The sequence below is a fragment of the Rattus norvegicus genome, chromosome 7, assembly GCF_036323735.1.
Source record: "Rattus norvegicus strain BN/NHsdMcwi chromosome 7, GRCr8, whole genome shotgun sequence".
Taxonomy (NCBI): Eukaryota; Metazoa; Chordata; class Mammalia; order Rodentia; family Muridae; genus Rattus; species Rattus norvegicus.
This window is the reverse complement of record NC_086025.1, coordinates 51,920,277-51,938,981: the sequence shown is the minus strand read 5'-3', so window position 1 is coordinate 51,938,981 and position 18,705 is coordinate 51,920,277. Positions and strand designations below refer to the sequence as shown.

Here is an 18,705-nt window from a genome sequence, read left to right as displayed (position 1 = left end):
GGACTGTGGGAGGGGGGACCAGGGAGGGAATGTCAATAAATAAAATGATTAAAAATAAGGGGTTGGGGATTTAGCTCAGTGGTAGAGCCAAGGCCCCGGCTCCAAAAAAAAAAAAAAAAGTTATCACTGTAAAATGCTGCCAAAAGGAGCTGGTGTGAACGACAAAACGCTCAGTATTCAATGCGACTCTGAGTATGTCTGTAGCACATCTTGGATGTTGGACTGGGCAGACATTTGTATGCATGCGTACCCTGTTTTATGATTTGGGTATGGGCTACAGTCTCTGAGGTCCTGTCTTTGATTTGTTAACTGATGATGTAGTGTTAATTGAAAGAGATAAAATATATAGGAACCTATGCTGTTCTACAAACTTGGCAAAAGTATTTCCTGCGTGTTTTCCTCTTCATTATTACCAGTGAAACTTTTCTTCCTTTTAGCCCCTTTTTCAGTGGATAGCCTGAAATTGTCAAAAAATATTAAAAGGGATAATGCCTATAAAGTTCTGAGGGTGTACTAGGAATTCTTTACTGTTCCAACATTGTATGTATTCTCGTAAAAGTGACTACATGTAGAGTGTGTAGAGGGCTGTTATATTCACCTTAAAAACGTCAAAACAGGCAAAAAGCCTTAAATATGGCGGCTTCCCATAACTCACTTGTCATATAGATAGTGAGTGCTTAAACTGGATTTGATTCCAGACCAGCAGATTCCCATTCTTCTTCATTAAGTCCCAATGCCATGATACCTCTCTTCATCAGTAGATATATAAAGTTATATCTTTATTGCATATATGTTTAGCATCCATATTATGTGCCATGTCCCTTTACATCATCTAGTGGTTCTCTTTGCTTGGTATTTGCAGTAACTCTACTTCTCAAACACCTAGTATGCAGTGCCCAAAATTCTTTACACTAAAACATTCAACTTTATATAATAGTGTCAAACCTCTTTGTGGTTGACATTCATAGACCTGGAGGTAAACAATTTCTGTTTTAGATACATATGTGTGAGCATCTCTATATTCATTGCCTTGCAGGCTTTAAAGAAACATAAAATTGTGTTAATTACATACAGATATTTGAACATATCTTGCACAATGGTAATTGTAACAAACCTTTTCTAGGGTCACTCATAGACATAAATCCTTCACACAAATAACACCTAGGGTTTTGCGATTGTTCTTAGTAAGCTTTACCCTGCTGTCCTCTTAGCACCTTCGAACTTGCTTGCTTCATGCTAAGTGCTTTACCTATTCTATAAAATGAATGAATGGATTATTGACTATTAGATCAACACTTAAATCAACATTTATTGTCCTTTGGATGTTTTTTTTAATTTTTGTAATTCTGCTAGGCAATGCCATTTTGTTCATTTAGGAAATGATTGTGTTTGTGCAAGGAAAAGAGTAACAACAACGAGTTTGTGGTTTGGAAAAAGAATATTTGGCATATGTAGACTTCTATCTTCCATTACATCTGAGGACTGTGCCTGAAGGGACCCAAGAATAATAACTGTGATTACTGACCACTGACCTACCCATGCTGTGGCAGCCACAATATTCTGACAACTGACATTTCAACCCACTTAAAGCAGGTTAAGAACTTTGTTATGGACTGGAGGAAACCATGAACTCCTTTGATGATCTCTAGAGCAGGATCTACTGATAGCATAAGTAGTAGGGATGTCGACGGCCTGGGAGAAGAAAAATTAATTTATTGGCCCACATTGTACTCTCAGGTTCTTCTTTTTAGTGTTTCAGAAGCATGATGCATGAGGAAAACATTCAGTTACACCTTACAAAACGAGTTTCCTTTTTAGTTTTCAAGAATTTCCTTCATAAGCGCATTGTATTTGTATCATTTTCACTGTTCTCTTCGAGCACCTTTCTACTTCCTCTTGTATTCGTGACCTATTACTGCTTAATAATAATAGTGATAATGATAATAATAATAATAATAATAATAATAAATAATAAATAATATACCTGGATCTAGGTATTCTTTAGAGTCCATTTGGTTTTGCTCATATATACATGGATTTAATGCTGAGCACATGGTGTCAGATAACTTGCCAGTGGTGCTTGTTCCTGAAGAAAACTGACTCTCCCAGTGTTGGTCGCCAGTTGCCTATACTAGCTAATACTGAGTTCTTCCCAAGTTCATTCATTTAAATGCTGAAAGAAATTTAAAAAAAAGATGAAATTGAAAGCTGAACTAATTTATTTAAAACCCATGCCCCTGCCACATTCCCCTCCAAAACATATTTCTTCGGCTTGTGTTGAACAAACTTCCTGAATCTTGGTGAAAGGTGAATGGGGATTCATATTGGTTATGAGGAGTTGTATGTATGTTCTATTTTCAGTAAAGTTATTCATAACACCTGATGATGAAGCTGAATGTGTGGTTGCTAAGTAGGGGTTGGATGTCACCTCCCTGGGCATATGATTAAGTAGGAACTGTCATTTGCTCTGCTGTGATTAACCCACAAGAGCTGAGTCTGTTGCAGGTTCTACAGTCTGTATTTAAAATTTGCTTCCCTGCTGTTAATTATCCTCAAAGTGCCCCATTCCACATAAGTATTGAAAAGTCAGCAACCTTTTCAGTTCAAGAACTTTGATTTAAAAAAAGAAAGAAATTGTGTCTTCTTACCTGCATGATGTTAAAAAGTAGACTTTTGAATGGAAGGATTTCTTAATTTTTTTTTAACGTGTCAGTCTTTCTGTTCATTTTTCTCTTTGAAATCAGAAAAAAACTGTCACTAATTATCTTGATAGCTGTCACCTCGATAATGAGACAGACCACACTTCTCAGAATGGGCTTAGGTGTGAATCAAAGTGTGTAGGTTTAACCACTAATGGAACATAATGAGAAATGGGAAATCCTAGGCCCGAAGCTGTGAAACAAGCTTAGGAGTATTTCTTTATTGATAGTAACATGTGCTTCAAACCACAGAAATAACTGTTTTTGCAATCGTCAGTCTTTTCTTCGTGTAGAACAACCAGAGAGAGAGAGAGAGAGAGAGAGAGAGAGAGAGAGAGAGAGAGAGAGAGAGAGAGAGAGAGAGAGAGAGATTGGAGAGTGGGCAGGTCAGCTCACCATCAGCACATACCAACTCAACAAGAAGTTTCTTTTGCTTTCCACGAAAGCATATGCTTCCCTTTGAAAAACTGAAAGGGGTGATGAGAATGTTGGCTCTACCTATTTCACTGCAGAGGTCATTTTCTCAAAATGGGCTAACATTGACCACTTCACTTAGAGTATATCCTGACCTTGGAGGTCCATAGGACATGATTATAGCTGTGAAAATCCTTGTTGAGGAGTTAGTATTGTTGGGTGAGCTAGGAAATATGTTTTCGTTAAGCCTCTTGGGAATATTTTTAAATGACATTCTAAATCTTATGCATGGTATTCCTCTTTGACTAAATGCAATTCTACACATGGAAATGGTTAATTGAATTGAGAAATAAATGTGTTTACTGGTAATTGCTTAACCTTTGAGTGGTAATTACAATTTTATATTCTTATAGGATTATTTAACCATTCACAAGTATGGCAATGCAGCCAGAAATGATCTCTGGAATACATTATCAGAGGTAATGTAGAGGAAGCTGAAATATCAAAGTATGTTCTTGAGCAACTGAATTTCATTTCTAAAACACTAACTTCTATTGACATTGACAGTTTTTATTTACTTTGCATAATTCTTCTTTCTTCATATTACTTTGTCACTTTATGTGCTATAAAGAAGATAAGACCAAATTATCAGAATCCCAAATGTTGGTTAAAGATGCCTTGTCTATTTATGAGTGTGATATTGATTTTAATTAATTGGCAATGTTATAAATGTCTATAATATGTTTTTGGTCATTAAACATACCTCCATCTGCTCTCTTCTAATGGCTCCCCTGTTCTTCCCAGCATGATCCCATGTCAATTTCATGTGTTCCTTTTTAAAATCTCACTCACCGCTGCCAGTGTGTGAGTTGGTGTAGGACCATCTGTATGATGTAGAAGAGTGTCGATGCTCTTCCACATGCTTGAGGAAAATTCACTCTCCTACTCCCACTGGTCAATAATGGCCACTAGTGCTTCTGCTTAGGGTGAGGGTTTGTGATTCCTCTCCGAGTCTATGTTGAGATTTTAACTAGTTGGATCTTGCACAGACAAGTCTTGTGCACGAAGCATGACAATACTTTTGAATGATATCTTAATGTCGTATAACATAGATTCAGGACAAAAAAAGAAATATTGAAGTTTTTAGAAAATTTTTACTTCATGATACTAGACCTATCAGAAATGCAAAACAATGCTAAACGTACTTGCTTTAACAGTAAATTACATTTTATGTTCTGCTATGAAAATTTTAATTTTAGTAAAACAACCGTATATATAGAATATAACAATATTAGACTCTCAAGACAAAATTAATTTTACTACTACCTAATGCTAGCTTCACTAATTTTAAATAATTTCACGTCGAAGTAGTGGTAAAAATGATAACAAATTTATGTTAACTAGGCTTTTAAGAAGTGATAATAGGTTAATTTATACAATTTTGGTTGCAAAGGCTTTAAAAAGGAATGGAAAATATGTGAACATACAAGAGGTAATGGATCAGTGGACACTCCAGATGGGATATCCTGTTATCACCATCCTGGGGAACATGACGGCAGAAAACAGAATACTCATCACCCAACAGCACTTCATTTACGATATCGGTGCTAAAACCAAAGCACTTCAACTTCAAAACAGCAGGTACCACACCCATTGACTGTGATTTCTAAATGTCGTTTTACATTTAATACTTTGAATTGCTGAGGAGTGTTTTGCATTTAAAAGTTTTGAGAAATACTCAATTTTTTTTTGTTAAGGAAGTTCTAAAATATAAGTGGAATAGTGTTTTAATCTATTTATTTTTGTTTCATTGTGATTCTTCTTTTATTGCTATTTCCTCAAGATTTTAAGAACTAATTCAATAATTAAATAATGTATTTAATGTGTTTGATGCTTTTCTTGTTCGTGCATTATGTGAATACCTGTGTCCAGGGAGGCCAGAATATCACTGGATTCCCCAGAACTGGAGTTACAGATGGTTGTTAGACGCCATGTGGGTACTGGGATTCAAAGCTGGGTATTTGGAAAAGCAGCTCATGCTATTAACCACGGAACCTTCTCTCTCTCCCTCCTTTGAGATGTTAACTTTCAATGTAATGACATTTCTTTCAGAAGACAGAACTTTGAATTAACATGGTGACTTTCAAAAGATAAGATTTGGACCTTCTCTTCTCTATGAACAGTTCTTGAATTAAATTCAATAGTAAAAACGTGTGGCCATGAATTAAGTGGGATTGAACAAAATGTGCCTTACAAGACAAATGAGAACTGAAACTAACAATCCAGAAAAAACTCATTAAACCAAAGTTTCTGTGCTTAATAATGTACGAATTAAAGGAACACAATGTAGCCCTTAAAATACCCCAAGCTTTAGTGGGGCCATGTAGGATCAGCATATGTTCTTTCCTTTTCAATTAGTGCTTGAGCTCACTGGCTAAATATAAACATACAGAATTGTTTCCTGTTTGGTGGATTTTTTTTTCAAAATTAGATCTCACTCTGTAGCCCAGCTGGTCCCAGGTTCACTGTGCATTCCTGTCTAGCCTAGAACTTACAGAAATCTTTTTCGCCAGCCATCATATCTGTCTAGAATTATGATTTATTATTTTAACTTTCTTTTGAAACCCTTATCAGTTTTATTCCATGTTTTCTCTTTTGTTCCTTATTTTGAAGGATGAGCTGAGCAGACTTAGTTTTATTAACTAGTGTCATTTCTTCTATGAGGCTCCAATAATAGTGGGCTGCAGGGGTGGTTGGGGTAGGGAGGGATACAGAGAGGGAGAGGGTGGAAATTAATAAACAAAATTCAAGTTTTGGATTGGATTACTCTGACCTCTCTTGTTACTTTGGAAAATAAGGCATCTGACTTTATCACTTATGGGTGTCCATGAGACCTGGAGGATACAGTGCCACCTAAGAGGTCATGAAATCGTTTCCAGGTCAGGTTGGCCCAGCCATGGATGTACAGAGACATGGTTGAGACATTCTTTGGTGCTTTCTGAAGGTTAGACGTAGATTTTGATTCAGGAATGCAAGGCCATTATCTTTATTCCTTATGTACATGTGAGTGTGTGTGTGTGTGTGTGTGTGTGTGTGTGTGTGTGTGTGTGCTCTTGTGCGCCAGACTGCACAAGTAGAGGTTAAAGGACTACTTCAGGTGTCAGTCATTGCTTTTGCTACGGTTTGAGGCAGGATCTCTTGTTCATCAACACGTATGCTGGGCTATATGGTCTGGATTCTATAGTCTACACTTTGCTTCCCATGTCTACATAGGGCACGGCAAGTGTGTATCCCGACTTTATGTGAGCTCTGGGATTTAAACCTAGGGTTTCTTGTTCAGTAAACCCGCTACCTGGTGAGATCTGTCTCTAGCAATAAAACAAACAAGGGCTTCAGTTCCCTATTCTAAACATACATTGATGTTGGCATCCAAGGTTTCCCTTAGTCCAAGAGAATGATTTTCCGTTTAAAAAATAATAATAAAATCTATACTTCAAGTATACTGTCCTAACTTTATATTAATGATCATTCAGTTCTTTCTAACATTCTAGTCAAAGATTCAATACCAATTCTCTTTGATATTTGAGTAAAGTCTTATTAACTCCTTAGTGCACAATGTATTTCATTGATGTATTAGAACTGGCTCGCCTGTGCCAAAATGTCTAGTACGTTGTGAGTATTTTCCAAGCCGAGTTAATTCTTCATTTTATTTTTCTCCCCGGAGACATTAGAACATACTCAAAAGATTTTAATGAAGCTAGTAATTACATTTTCTTCATACACAGCCCTTGCTGTACAGCATAGAAAGATCCTTATATAACTAAGGATTTCAGAAAGTTGGGTGGTGTGACTTAGCATGACATTTGTGCCAGAATCTTGTTCCTTAGACAGTTGGACATTTTTGTGGCATTTTAAAAATGCAAGACATCACTACTTTGCAATGTTGCATAACATCCCCTCACATGCCAAGCTGCTTCTTAAAGCTCTGATCTCCACAGAATTGTTTGTACCAACCCCGCCAGGCTTCTCTTCCCTTTTGAGTTGATGGAGGGACTTTATAATGATCTTTTGTTAATATCGATACTATTTTTTTTTTGGTTCTTTTTTTCGGAGCTGGGGATTGAACCCAGGGCCTTGCGCTTCCTAGGCAAGCGCTCTACCACTGAGCTAAATCCCCAGCCCCTCGATACTATTTTTTATAAAGAATTCTCTCCTCCCACACATGCACGCATATATTCCTGCATACTCTGCCTTTCTCTAATAATTAGCATTAAATGTTTATTCACTGTGAAATGCAAGCCATTGAAGAAGACAGGCAGGCACAGGGGGCCTGGACGGGCTCTATACACAGTCTATTACCCCAGCTGCCCTCTTCAAAAAGTTTTCAACATGCCTTTCACTCAGTTACTGAGTGCACACAGAATGCCTTATTATATTCCAGGTATTTCTTTCTTATGATGTAATAGTTGGCTACCACTCTTCCTAAAGGTTCAACGTGAGGTTAAAATAGCTTCTTTATAATTCAAGAAGGAAATAAAAAGTGCAGTTGATAGATTGATGATTAAAATTATTTCATCTATGTCTGGCTACTTACTTAAGATTAAATGGATATTAACTCATCTGTGAGTCTGGACCTCTAGCTTTGCCCTGTGAAGAAGCAAATGAATCAAAATGTTTCTTTTTAATAGGTGAAGTTCATGTCTGACACTTCTCTTGGTGCCTCTTTGACACATTAGCTTAGAAATTTCATTTTGGAAACCAGAATGTGCAGTGTGTCCTACATTATTCTTTATATAGCTTTGAATTTTGGTGAAAAATGATTACTTTTATTCTTTAATTTTTGCTGAGTACTTTGGTTTGCCATATTAATCTTTCTGCAAAATATGTGGAGATACCTGTCAGATACATTAGGCAATAAATAAGGACAATGTTAATATGCCAATCTAGGAAACTACTGAATTGTCTATTAGTCTAATCCAGAAAAAGAGTAGAAAAGACCTATTTTTAGGCTTTAATCAATAAACAGCTTGGCTTGAATTTATAGATTTTAGTTGCACTTATTTCTAAAATGCAAATCTAGTTTTGCAAGATAAGTTGTTTTGCAGAGTTGCTTTGTGCATTGATGATAAAGCTTGTAGACAGGAAGTCTCTTCAGTGGCACTGGGAAGGTAAGTTTACCTTCTGCATTCATTGTTTAGGCCTGAGATGTATTTGCTAATTGATTTCAATGACTTCTTGATGGATTGATTATATTTTTCCCCAAAAGAGTAATAAAGAGTGCACAGAAACGGAAGGTGTGTGGACAATGCTTGCTTGCTTTTGTCTTAGTATAACTGATATGCCTGTTTTTATTCTTAAAGCTTTCTTTTCTTTTCCAGTTACCTGTGGCAGATTCCATTAACCATCGTCGTAGGAAATAGAAGCCATGTGTCTTCAGAAGCAATTATTTGGGTGTCCAACAAATCAGGTAAAATATAAATTCTCTCCCAGGGGACTGTTTGCATTTAGATAATTGTTTAGAATCTTTACCTCTGTTTTTTTTCAGCTGCTACAAAATGTGAATAAAGACAAATTAAAATAAAAAACATGGCACCATAATCATTTCTGCAAAATTAGGCACAATATGGTTTCTAAATAGCTTAATCTTAGACTAATATGTAAATATTAAATTTGTTTATTTCAAAGCAAAAAGAAGTAGTTATAGCATTAGTCTTCTCGGAACTGTATAAGTGTATAATTTAAAACATAATTGAAATATAATTCCAAGTAGTTTTAGAGTATGACGGATACTGAAACAGAGACTTTTTTTATTTAATCTTTTTTTAAAGTCCAGACTGAATCCTCCTCCCGATTCACCCTCTGACTATTCCACTCCCTCAGCCCCACCCCACCAGACTTCACAACTCCCTAGGGCCTCCAGTCTCCTAAGGGTTAGGTGCATCTTCTCTGATTGAGTCCAGACCCGGCAGTCCTTTGCTGTCTATGTGTTGGGGGCCTCATATCAGCGCTGTATGCTGCCTGGTTGGTGGCTCAGTGTCTGAGAGATTCTGACATGTGGTATGGGAATGGGGAAGTCAGAAAAATTTAAACATATTTTACAGTTAAGTCACTTCAGTTTAAGCTATGGTCAGATGTAGGGATAGTCTGATTCCTACCGAACATGCTTCACAGGTCCGTCTCCTGCAGCTCTAGTCATAACATTCTCTTAATCACATAGGTATGGAAAATACTGCCATGGATTTCCTTGTCTTATGGATGGATATATCTGAGGTTTATTTTTAAATATCGACACATTGTTTTTCATTAAAATTAACCTTTTTGCTTAGGCCAAGTGTTAACCTAGCATTGCCTATGTTGATATGATCAGTATACACAGATGTACAATGTGTGAATGCAATGTTCTAGGAGAGTACTGTATGGCAGACTGTAGGGTACCTCCCCACCCCAAAGCTGTGTCTATTCCATCTATATAGGACAGTGTACCATTTCCCAGTAACCCACAGCATGTTCTGTTTGATATGCCTGGTCGAGGTGAGCTGCTGAGGCTTGCAGGAGATACCACCAGAAGTAAGTGTGTCTTGAAAATCTGTAGTAGGAGATATTAAAAATACTGGCCCGAGGCTTCTTCCCTTCCTTAGACCATTTATGTTCCTAGATGAAAAGACCTATACAGCCTTTATAATTTTTAATATGCCTTATGCAGCACAATTCCTGGGCAACTGCCCATCCTTCATGCTGCTAGAATTTATTTTCCTATTGATGAACCCAAGTTATTAATTACTGATTTTAATCTGGGCTGATCTTAGCTCCAATTATGCCGTCCTCTGGGCTATGTACGTTCCCTTGGCCCTTAGCACATGGCACACTTTCTCCCTCCTGCACATTCTTTTACTTCCATGGCTGCTTCTTTCTCTTCCTTCCCTCAACATGGTTCTCCTTCTCCAAGCCGAAGAAAACTCAAACCCTCCTCTGCCTCTTCTGCCCAGCTATTGGCTCTTGGTGTCTCTATTTACCAATCACCATTGACCAGGGATAGAGTTGCTCATTGTCTTACACTTGGACTCTTTAGGTTAACCAATCTTGGAAACCCCAGACTAGCATTAGAATGCAAGCAGTATTAGGCCAGTCCACTATGAAAATCTTATAAATGCAGAAAGAGGGGAAAAAAAGGAAGGAAAGATCACTTTGTTATGCTACCTGTTCATTTCCATTTTGAATGTTGCACACTTTGTTTTAAAATCTTTTGTTCTGATGACTAGCAGTAAAATAAAAGAGAATTCAGTGGGGGGAAAGTCTGCCTTTTCTATCTTTTCTTCCATATTATTTTGTCTCATTAGGTTGAAATTATAATCAAGTAATATCAAAGACAATTACTAAAATAAATTAAAAGTAATGTTTATTCCTATCACCATAAGTTAAAATAAATTACACAGTTATTTATGATAGCCAGTAAATATTTTACAGTTTTATTATCCATGATATGTATTCAATATTTATAATATTATGGTATCTCACTGGTATGTAATATCCATAAATTTCATCTAGTTTTTTTTACATGTTATTGACAATTCATTTTTAGGACACGTTAGATGAATAGTTAAATCACACAGGTAAATGCAGATTATTATAAAAGTAGTATGGATACCAGTTTTTATATTTTTAAAAGCAGGTAAAAGCGGTTTTTTATTCTTACTATAAAAAATACAAATAATGCAAACATTTATGAATATAATAACTTGCATGTTAATTGGGTATTTATGAATGGTGAAAGGAGGGAAGAAAAATTCAGCACTGAAGATAATTTAATCTCAAATATTAAAAATGGCATAATGTGTGACTTTAAAGTAATTTACTTATGACCCACAAACACTGAAAATCAGTACTATATCTTATTCACACTTAACAAATGTGATGATCAAGTCTTGAAGAATGCTTATCCAATGTGACAACTGTCTAGCCAAATGAAAGCTTGCTGTTTTGAGCTTTGATTTGGTGCTCTGTTAGTTGCTCAATATTCTGGGTGATAGTTTTACTACCTTTGCCTGGGAGTGGCCATGCTACTAGCCCCTTCTGGCTTCCCTTTTGTTCTACCCACCTTTGGTCTGGGAGGTGACTGCACTACCAGCTTTACACACACACACACACACACACACACACACACACACACACACACACACACACACACGAGAGAGAGAGAGAGAGAGAGAGAGAGAGAGAGAGAGAGAGAGAGAGAGATTGATTGTTGGGCATTACTATCTCAGGCCTGGAAAATCATACCCTTATCAGTTTATCATCTCAGTCACTCCACTTGCCCTAAACTTCAGTGGCTAGTCCCACCTAGCCCTTGTCAAATATCCTTGGGTGCCCACTTATAGCAGAGGCAAAAGGCCCTAACTCCACCTCTCCTACTCCTCAGACCTCACATGGTTGCTGTGTTCTTCTTCCTCCAAACATCTCAGAAAGCTCCTCCATCCTTCCCTGCATTTGCCTTTTCCTCCTGGGACCCAGAAACCCGTCTATACCTTCTGTTCAACAATTAGTCCCTGCCTGTCTTTACTGACAAATCAAGAACCAATTGGAGAACAAGACCTTAGCATCAGGACCTCTCTACACAAGAAAGTGTTTTCAAAACTTGCATATGAGTGTTTCTAGGTTTCAAGACATATTCTTTCATTGGATTTTTGTAAGAATCCAGCGAAAGAGATCAACATATGCCATAATCTATGGGATGGTTTGTCCCGTCTCATCACATGTGCTGTCTTAGTTGACTTTTCTACTTATTTTTTCATGTTCTACAAGTAGCATATTTGCCTAAAAATGCTTAACTATCATTCTACCATCATTCCCACAGTTTCTTAAAATGTGTTATAAAATACCTACTTTTCTATACATTGGTACGGTATGAGTCTTGTACCATTTTGAACATAAATAAAATTTTCAATTATGAGGAACATTAGAAATATAACTTCCATACTTTTTACTACAGAACTCATCAAATACCATACCTCATTAGGCCGTCAGAAAAGATCTTTTTAAAATTCATTGTCTGCTATTAGTTAATTTGCAGAACATTTTGGGAATGTAATTAACTAGTACTGCAAAGACATTTTGAAATCTATTACAAAATCTTTCTGGGAATTGTTTCTCAAAGATCTAATTTGTACTAGACCCATACAAATATTTGTGAATAGTAATATCTTCAGGATTTGAGTATAAGTCTAGTAATAGAATGCTTTAAAACAATTGATGCCTGTCTTATTTTAGTCAGGCAATGTGCAATGTAGAGGATATACAGATTATTCTCATAATATATATATGTATATATATATATTCATTTGACTATAATCTACCCATAAGATTTTAATAGAATAAATAAAAATCAAAACAAATAAAATTACATGGAATTTATAAATGTCACTATCCAATTTTTCATTAAGAAACAACTTTTAAGATAACATAATGTCAATTACATTGTCATTTGTCATTTGCAAAGTGTATGTCATTTGTTCATGTATTAAGCTTGATGCTACTCCTTAACTAGAAAATAAAACTCATAAAAGTTATTAAGTATGTGAGTCTGAAAGGTTTCACAGAGGTTAGGAGCATGTGCTTCTCTTATAGAGTACCCAATTTTGGTTCTCAGAACACATTTGGGTAATTCCCAGCATCCTGTAACTCCACCTTCATGGGCTTCAGTGTCTTCTCTTGCCTCCATGAACATCATGTGTACATTACCTACACACACACACACACACACACACACACACACACACACACACACACAGAGAGACTTAAAAATAAGCTTTAAAAATAAAATTATCATATTTATTTATTTAAATATAAGTGGTTTTAAAATGCTTATTTAAGCTCATAAAACATACATATTGTAGACTACACATATATAGCAAATTATTGAATTTATTTATTTAAATATATGTGGAGTTTGTTCATTTAGGATGCTTATTTAAGCTCATAAGACATATATATTATAGACTACACATATTAAAGAATATATATTATATATATATATTTCACTCCAAACAAAAGAATAACCTTTTTTTTTCAGCAGTTCATGGAACTTTCTCTGAAATTGACCACATACATGTACAAAAACCAAGTCTGAACACATACAGAAAAATAAAATTAACACCCTGTACCCTATCAGATCAGCAATGATTAAAGCTGGTATTAAAAATAACAAAAACAACAGAAAGTTTACAAACTCATGGAAACAGAGCAACTCTATACTAAATGAAATATTGGTCAAGACATAAATCAGGAAAGAAATTAAAAACTTTCTAGAATAGAATAAAAATTAATATGCAACATACCAAAACTTATGGGAGAGAATGAAGGCAGTTCTAAGAAGCAAGTTCATAGCACTAAGTGCCTACATTAAAGAATGTACATGTCTCATGCAACTAACTGAATAGCACACTTGAAATATCTACAAAAAAAGAAATTACAACCTAAAGGATAAGATGGCAAGAAATAACGAAATATGGCCGTCAGTAAAATAGATACAAACAAACAATGTAAAGACTTAATGAAACAAAGAATTGATCTTTTGGGAAATTCACTGATTGATAAACCCTTATTCAAATTAAGTAAAGATATACAGAAGTTCTTGCTCTCTTGATTTCTTGCTCCTACTCTGTCTTCTTGCCCCTTTCCCCTCCCCCATTCCTCTCCCCCCCTAAAAATAAATAAAAAAACGGTATACAGAAAATACCTAAATTGACAAAATTAAAGATGAAAAGGAGACATGACAACAGATACTGAGGAAGTCCAGAAAAACATAAAAGCATACTTTAAATTCTGTTGTTCAGCAAATTAGAAATTCTTAAAGGAATGGATAATTTTCTTAATATATACTAACTACTAATGTTACATCAAGATCAGATAAACAGTTTAAATAGCTCTATGAATCCTAATGAAATAGAAGCAGTGATTAAAAGTCTTTGAGTAAAATAAAAGAGCCCAGGATCAGATGGTTTTAGTACAGAATTCTACCAGAGTTTCAATGAAGAGTTAATGCTAATACTCTTCAAATTATTCCACAAATTATAAACAGAATGGCCATTGTACAATTTTTATAAGACCAAAAATATACCCAAACCACATGGAGAGCAAACAAAGAGAATTACTTATCAGTTTTTCTTATGAACATAAATGCAAGAATTCTCAATAAAATATTTTCAAATTGAGTTCAAGGACACATCTAAAACATCATCCACCATGATCAAGTAGACTTCATTTCAGATGTTGGGGTAGTTAAACATACATAAATAGGTAAATGTAATCTACTATGTAAACAGACTGGAAAGCAAAATCCACATGATCATCTCACTAGGTTGAGGAAAGCCTTTTGACAGAATATAGAACCTTCTGTAATAAAAGTCCTGGAGAGACTAGGAATAAAAAGAGTGACTTAGTTAGGTTTGTTCATTGCTGTGAAGAGACACCATGACCAAGGCAACCCTTATAAAGGAAAACATTTAATTCAAGCTGGCTTACTTGTTCTGAGTTTCAGTGCGTCATCATCATGGTAGCAAGCATGGCAATGTCCAGGCAAGCATGGTGCTGTAGGAGCTGAGAATTTTACATCTTGAACTGCAGGCTGCTAGGAGAAGACTGGCTTCCATGAAGCTAGAAGGAATGATTCAAAGCCCACCTCCACAGAGACATACTTTCTCCAACAAAGCCATACCTCCTGATCGTACCACTTCCTGGGACAAGGATACTTAAACCACCAGATTTCACTCCCCGGTTCCCATAGGATTGTTCAAACACATAAGTCTATCGGGGGCTTACCTAGGCATAGCATGTTGCAAAATACATTTAGTCTAATTTCAAAAGTCCCATAGTTTACAACAGTCTCAACAGTGATAAAAAAGTCCTAAGTCTCTTCTGAGATCCATCCAATCACTTAACTGCAATCCCTCTAAAGTCAAAAAGTAGATCACGTTCCTCCAACATCACAGGATATACATTACCAGTCTGAAATGTCATAGTGAGGAAACAAAGAGGCCAACTGGTCAAACTCCACACTCTGCACCGCCATATATGATATAAAAGCTTTCTTCTGATCTCCAATCTCTTTGTTGACTGCAACAAACTTCTTTCTCTGTGGCTGTTTCCATTTCCTTAGCAGCTTTCATCAGCAGGTATCCCAGAGCTCTGATATCTCTAGCATTATGGTGTATTCAAGGGAACATAGCTTTATACCTTCTTGGTAAAATGTCTGGGATCCGTGCATGATCTTCTGAGCTCCTGCAAAGGGCTTGGGTCACTTCTTTAGCTCAGCCCTCTGTAGCGCTCTTGGCTCTGGTTGACTCTAAACCATTTCTGTTGCTGTTCCTGGTGATCATCCAAGTCTGTGGAGACTTCTGCTGCAACAAGCTTCCCCAGAAGCCTCTCATAGCCTCTTTTCATGGTGCCAAGTCGATTAAGGGGTAGCCCATTAAATCCTACTTAAAGCATTCCACTACTTTCCAAAACCAAAAACCCCAAATCCACATTCTTCCAAACAAAAACATGGTCAGGCATATCACAACAATACCCTAGTCTCTTGTACAAACTTCTGCCTTAGTTAGGGTTTCCACTGCTGTGAAGAAACATCATGACCAAGGCAACTCTTAAAAAGGATAACACTTAATCAGGGCTGACTTACTGGATCTGAGTTTCAGTCCATTTTCACCACGGCAAGAAGCATGCCAGGGTCCAGGCAGGCATGGTACAGAGGAGCTGAGAGTTTTTCATTTTGTTCTGAAGGCTGCTAGGAGAAGACTGGCTTCCAGGCAGCTAGAAGGAAGTATGTAGGCTACCCCAAGTGATGTACTTCCTCTACCAAGGCCACACTCCTAACAGTGCCACTCCATGGGCCACACATATACAAATCACCACAAGTGATATACCTCAACATGTCAGCATAAATAACTTAAAGTTAAGTCCATAACTTCAAGTTCATATGAACATAGCTTAATTCAATATTTTACTAGTCTTTAATTATTAAATGGATGCCATTGTGGAAAACTATTACCAATAGATGAAGAGTTGTGAAGTCTGGTCCCAATTCATACATCTAATAAACCATACACCCCAGAGCTGTCAGGGACTAAACCCATGACTCTAGTCACATATGTAGCAGAGGATGGGCCTTCTCAGGCATCAATGGGAGGAGAGGCCCTTGGTCCTGTAAAGGCTTGATGCCCCAGCATAGGGGAATACCAGGGCAGGGAGGTGGGAGAGAGTGGGTGGGTGCATGGGGGAGCACCCTCATAAAGTCAGATGATGGGGGGATGGGACGGGGGGTTCCAGAGGAAACCAAGAAATGAGATAACATCTGAAATGTAAATAAAGAAAATATCCAATAAAAGAAATGAAAAAAGAAAAAAAAATCATCCCTCATACCTGATCCTGACCTAAGGGTCAGGAAATAATGTGGAAGATTGGTAGCAAATGTACAAGAGATAGAAGAGACAGAGAGTTTGCTGTGAGATTGTGTTTCTTGGGAATACAGAAGCTCTTCACGTAGTGTCTCACTGGCATGACTGCCTATGCATGAGCTGAACGCAGACAACAATAGACATGCTATTATGGGCGGGGAAAAGCCCATGAGGCTGCAGCCTTACACAATGAGCTAGAAGCAACCACGGACTGCGGTTTTCCCTAGGGAAAAGCACACTAATTGAATAATTGATAATAAATTATTTGCTCTGAGTTCATACATACAAGTGACATTATACAGACTGAGCAGGTTATGTATTTAGGAATATAAGTAAGAATAGAATGTTCATTTCCATGTATGTGTGTAACGGCATTTAGTGTAAAAGAGGCCATGCATTTTAAAGAGAGCAAGGCAGGGGGTTGGGGTCATGAGTGACTTCGGTAAAGGAAATGGACGGGGAAATCATATAATTATATAATAAGTTCAAAAACTAAAAGAAATAATTTTTAAAAGTTTTGAACATTTGAAGGCAACCAGGATTACTTAGGAAAAACACTATCTTCAACACTTAAGATTTAATTTTCCCAGTTCAGACATAATTATTTAAAGCCTCTTTTTGTTATGTTACTTTAGCTTGTCAAAAATATCTTCTACAAAAAGAAACCTTCTGATGAAAGTGGGGAGACCTGACTTTATGGGTAGGAGAATAAGCATTTGGAAGGCAAATTGACAACATGCCATTTAGCAAAACGACAGTAGGTTCTCTCTGGACCCTGTGACCACAGCAGACTTAGAGTATAAATATGGGATTAAGTTACATTTTTGTTGTATGCCTGAGTTTTGAAAAATTCTAGCCTGCAATATACATTGGATTAATTAGTCTGTGTCATGCAATCTTTCCCTGTGTACTCTTTACTTGACAGTAATTTATACCTCCCTCTCTTAAAGGATTACACACGTTTCCTTTCTTCTAATGTGCCCGTGAAATCTTGATAAAAATTATGGTTTTGAGCCATAGAAATTAAAACATACCAGTATGTTTTTGTTTTCTAGTGTTTTTTTCCCCATCTGCACTCCAAACTGTCTCTGTGTACGAATGCAAATTTTAATTCAACTTCACTGTGCAAATTCTGTCAGGAATAAGTCCTGGAGTTCAACAGAAAAATTATTACAATTGTGAATGATGTTTGTTTTGGGAAAGCCGCGGTAGGTGACTGTACACAGTGGAAGTAGTTTTACGCCTCATTTGAAAAAGTTAAATATTAAATATGTATGAAATTATAATGTATTTCCTGGTCTTTGTTAATTGAAGTATTTCATGAACAGAAGTTCAGATTTTCCCTTTATGAAGCATGCGTTCTCCTTATTTTTAATTCTATATGGAGCTGTTGGAGTCTTGAGCAGATCAGGTTCTCTTGAATTATATCATTATTGATGGTTTGGCCAAGTCTGCTATCTATTTATTTGCACTCCTACAAAAGACATGAGTAAAAGCCAGATGCAAGAATGACTTTCAGATAAATAAAGCACTATTGTTTCTTCTATCACTTTCTTCCTGGGTAAAACTAATAGGATATATGTCTAAAGACTTCGTTTGTTCTAGCTGCAAATACCCACATACGATCCAATTAAAAGCCACATGAATCTAGTCGGAGAATTCTAAGTGATGTTTACTTCAAGTACAGAAACTGCGTATAGAAAAAGGGTTTTGTCAGAAACGAAATTGTTAATTATGAAAAACTGACTAATTGGTTTAATAATGAATAACAAAATAAACATTTTCTGCTCAATTTTAAATGAGGGGATTAATTAAAGAACGGGTTTCAATTACATTTTAGGGTGACATTTTCTTCAAATTATTAGTAATGCTTTTTCTGGTATTTAAAAAAACTTTATCCCTTTTTAATTCTAAGAAATTAAAACTCTACTTCTCTCAAATGCTACTTGCAGAACATCACAGAATAACATACTTAGACAAAGGAAGCTGGATCCTTGGAAACATCAATCAAACTGGCTACTTCAGAGTCAACTATGACCTAAGGAACTGGAGATTACTGATCGATCAGTTAATCAGGAACCATGAGGTACATCCTTGATCTACTTCTCAGTTATCTGTTTCGCAGTGTAAACACCTGTCATTTT

The 18,705-nt window shown here is 36.4% G+C and overlaps 1 protein-coding gene across 2 annotated transcripts in view; it reads left to right on the top strand.

The window, feature by feature from the left end:
- The window catches only part of Trhde (thyrotropin-releasing hormone degrading enzyme), a 407,371-nt gene that overhangs the window by 297,862 nt on the left and 90,804 nt on the right, over nt 1-18,705 (top strand). For both annotated transcript variants that reach the window (XM_039079684.2, NM_001108991.2), the window contains 4 exons: nt 3,527-3,592; nt 4,567-4,754; nt 8,492-8,580; nt 18,514-18,647. In XM_039079684.2, the coding sequence (XP_038935612.1) occupies nt 3,527-3,592; nt 4,567-4,754; nt 8,492-8,580; nt 18,514-18,647 (477 nt within the window). The remainder of the gene's footprint in view (nt 1-3,526; nt 3,593-4,566; nt 4,755-8,491; nt 8,581-18,513; nt 18,648-18,705) is intronic.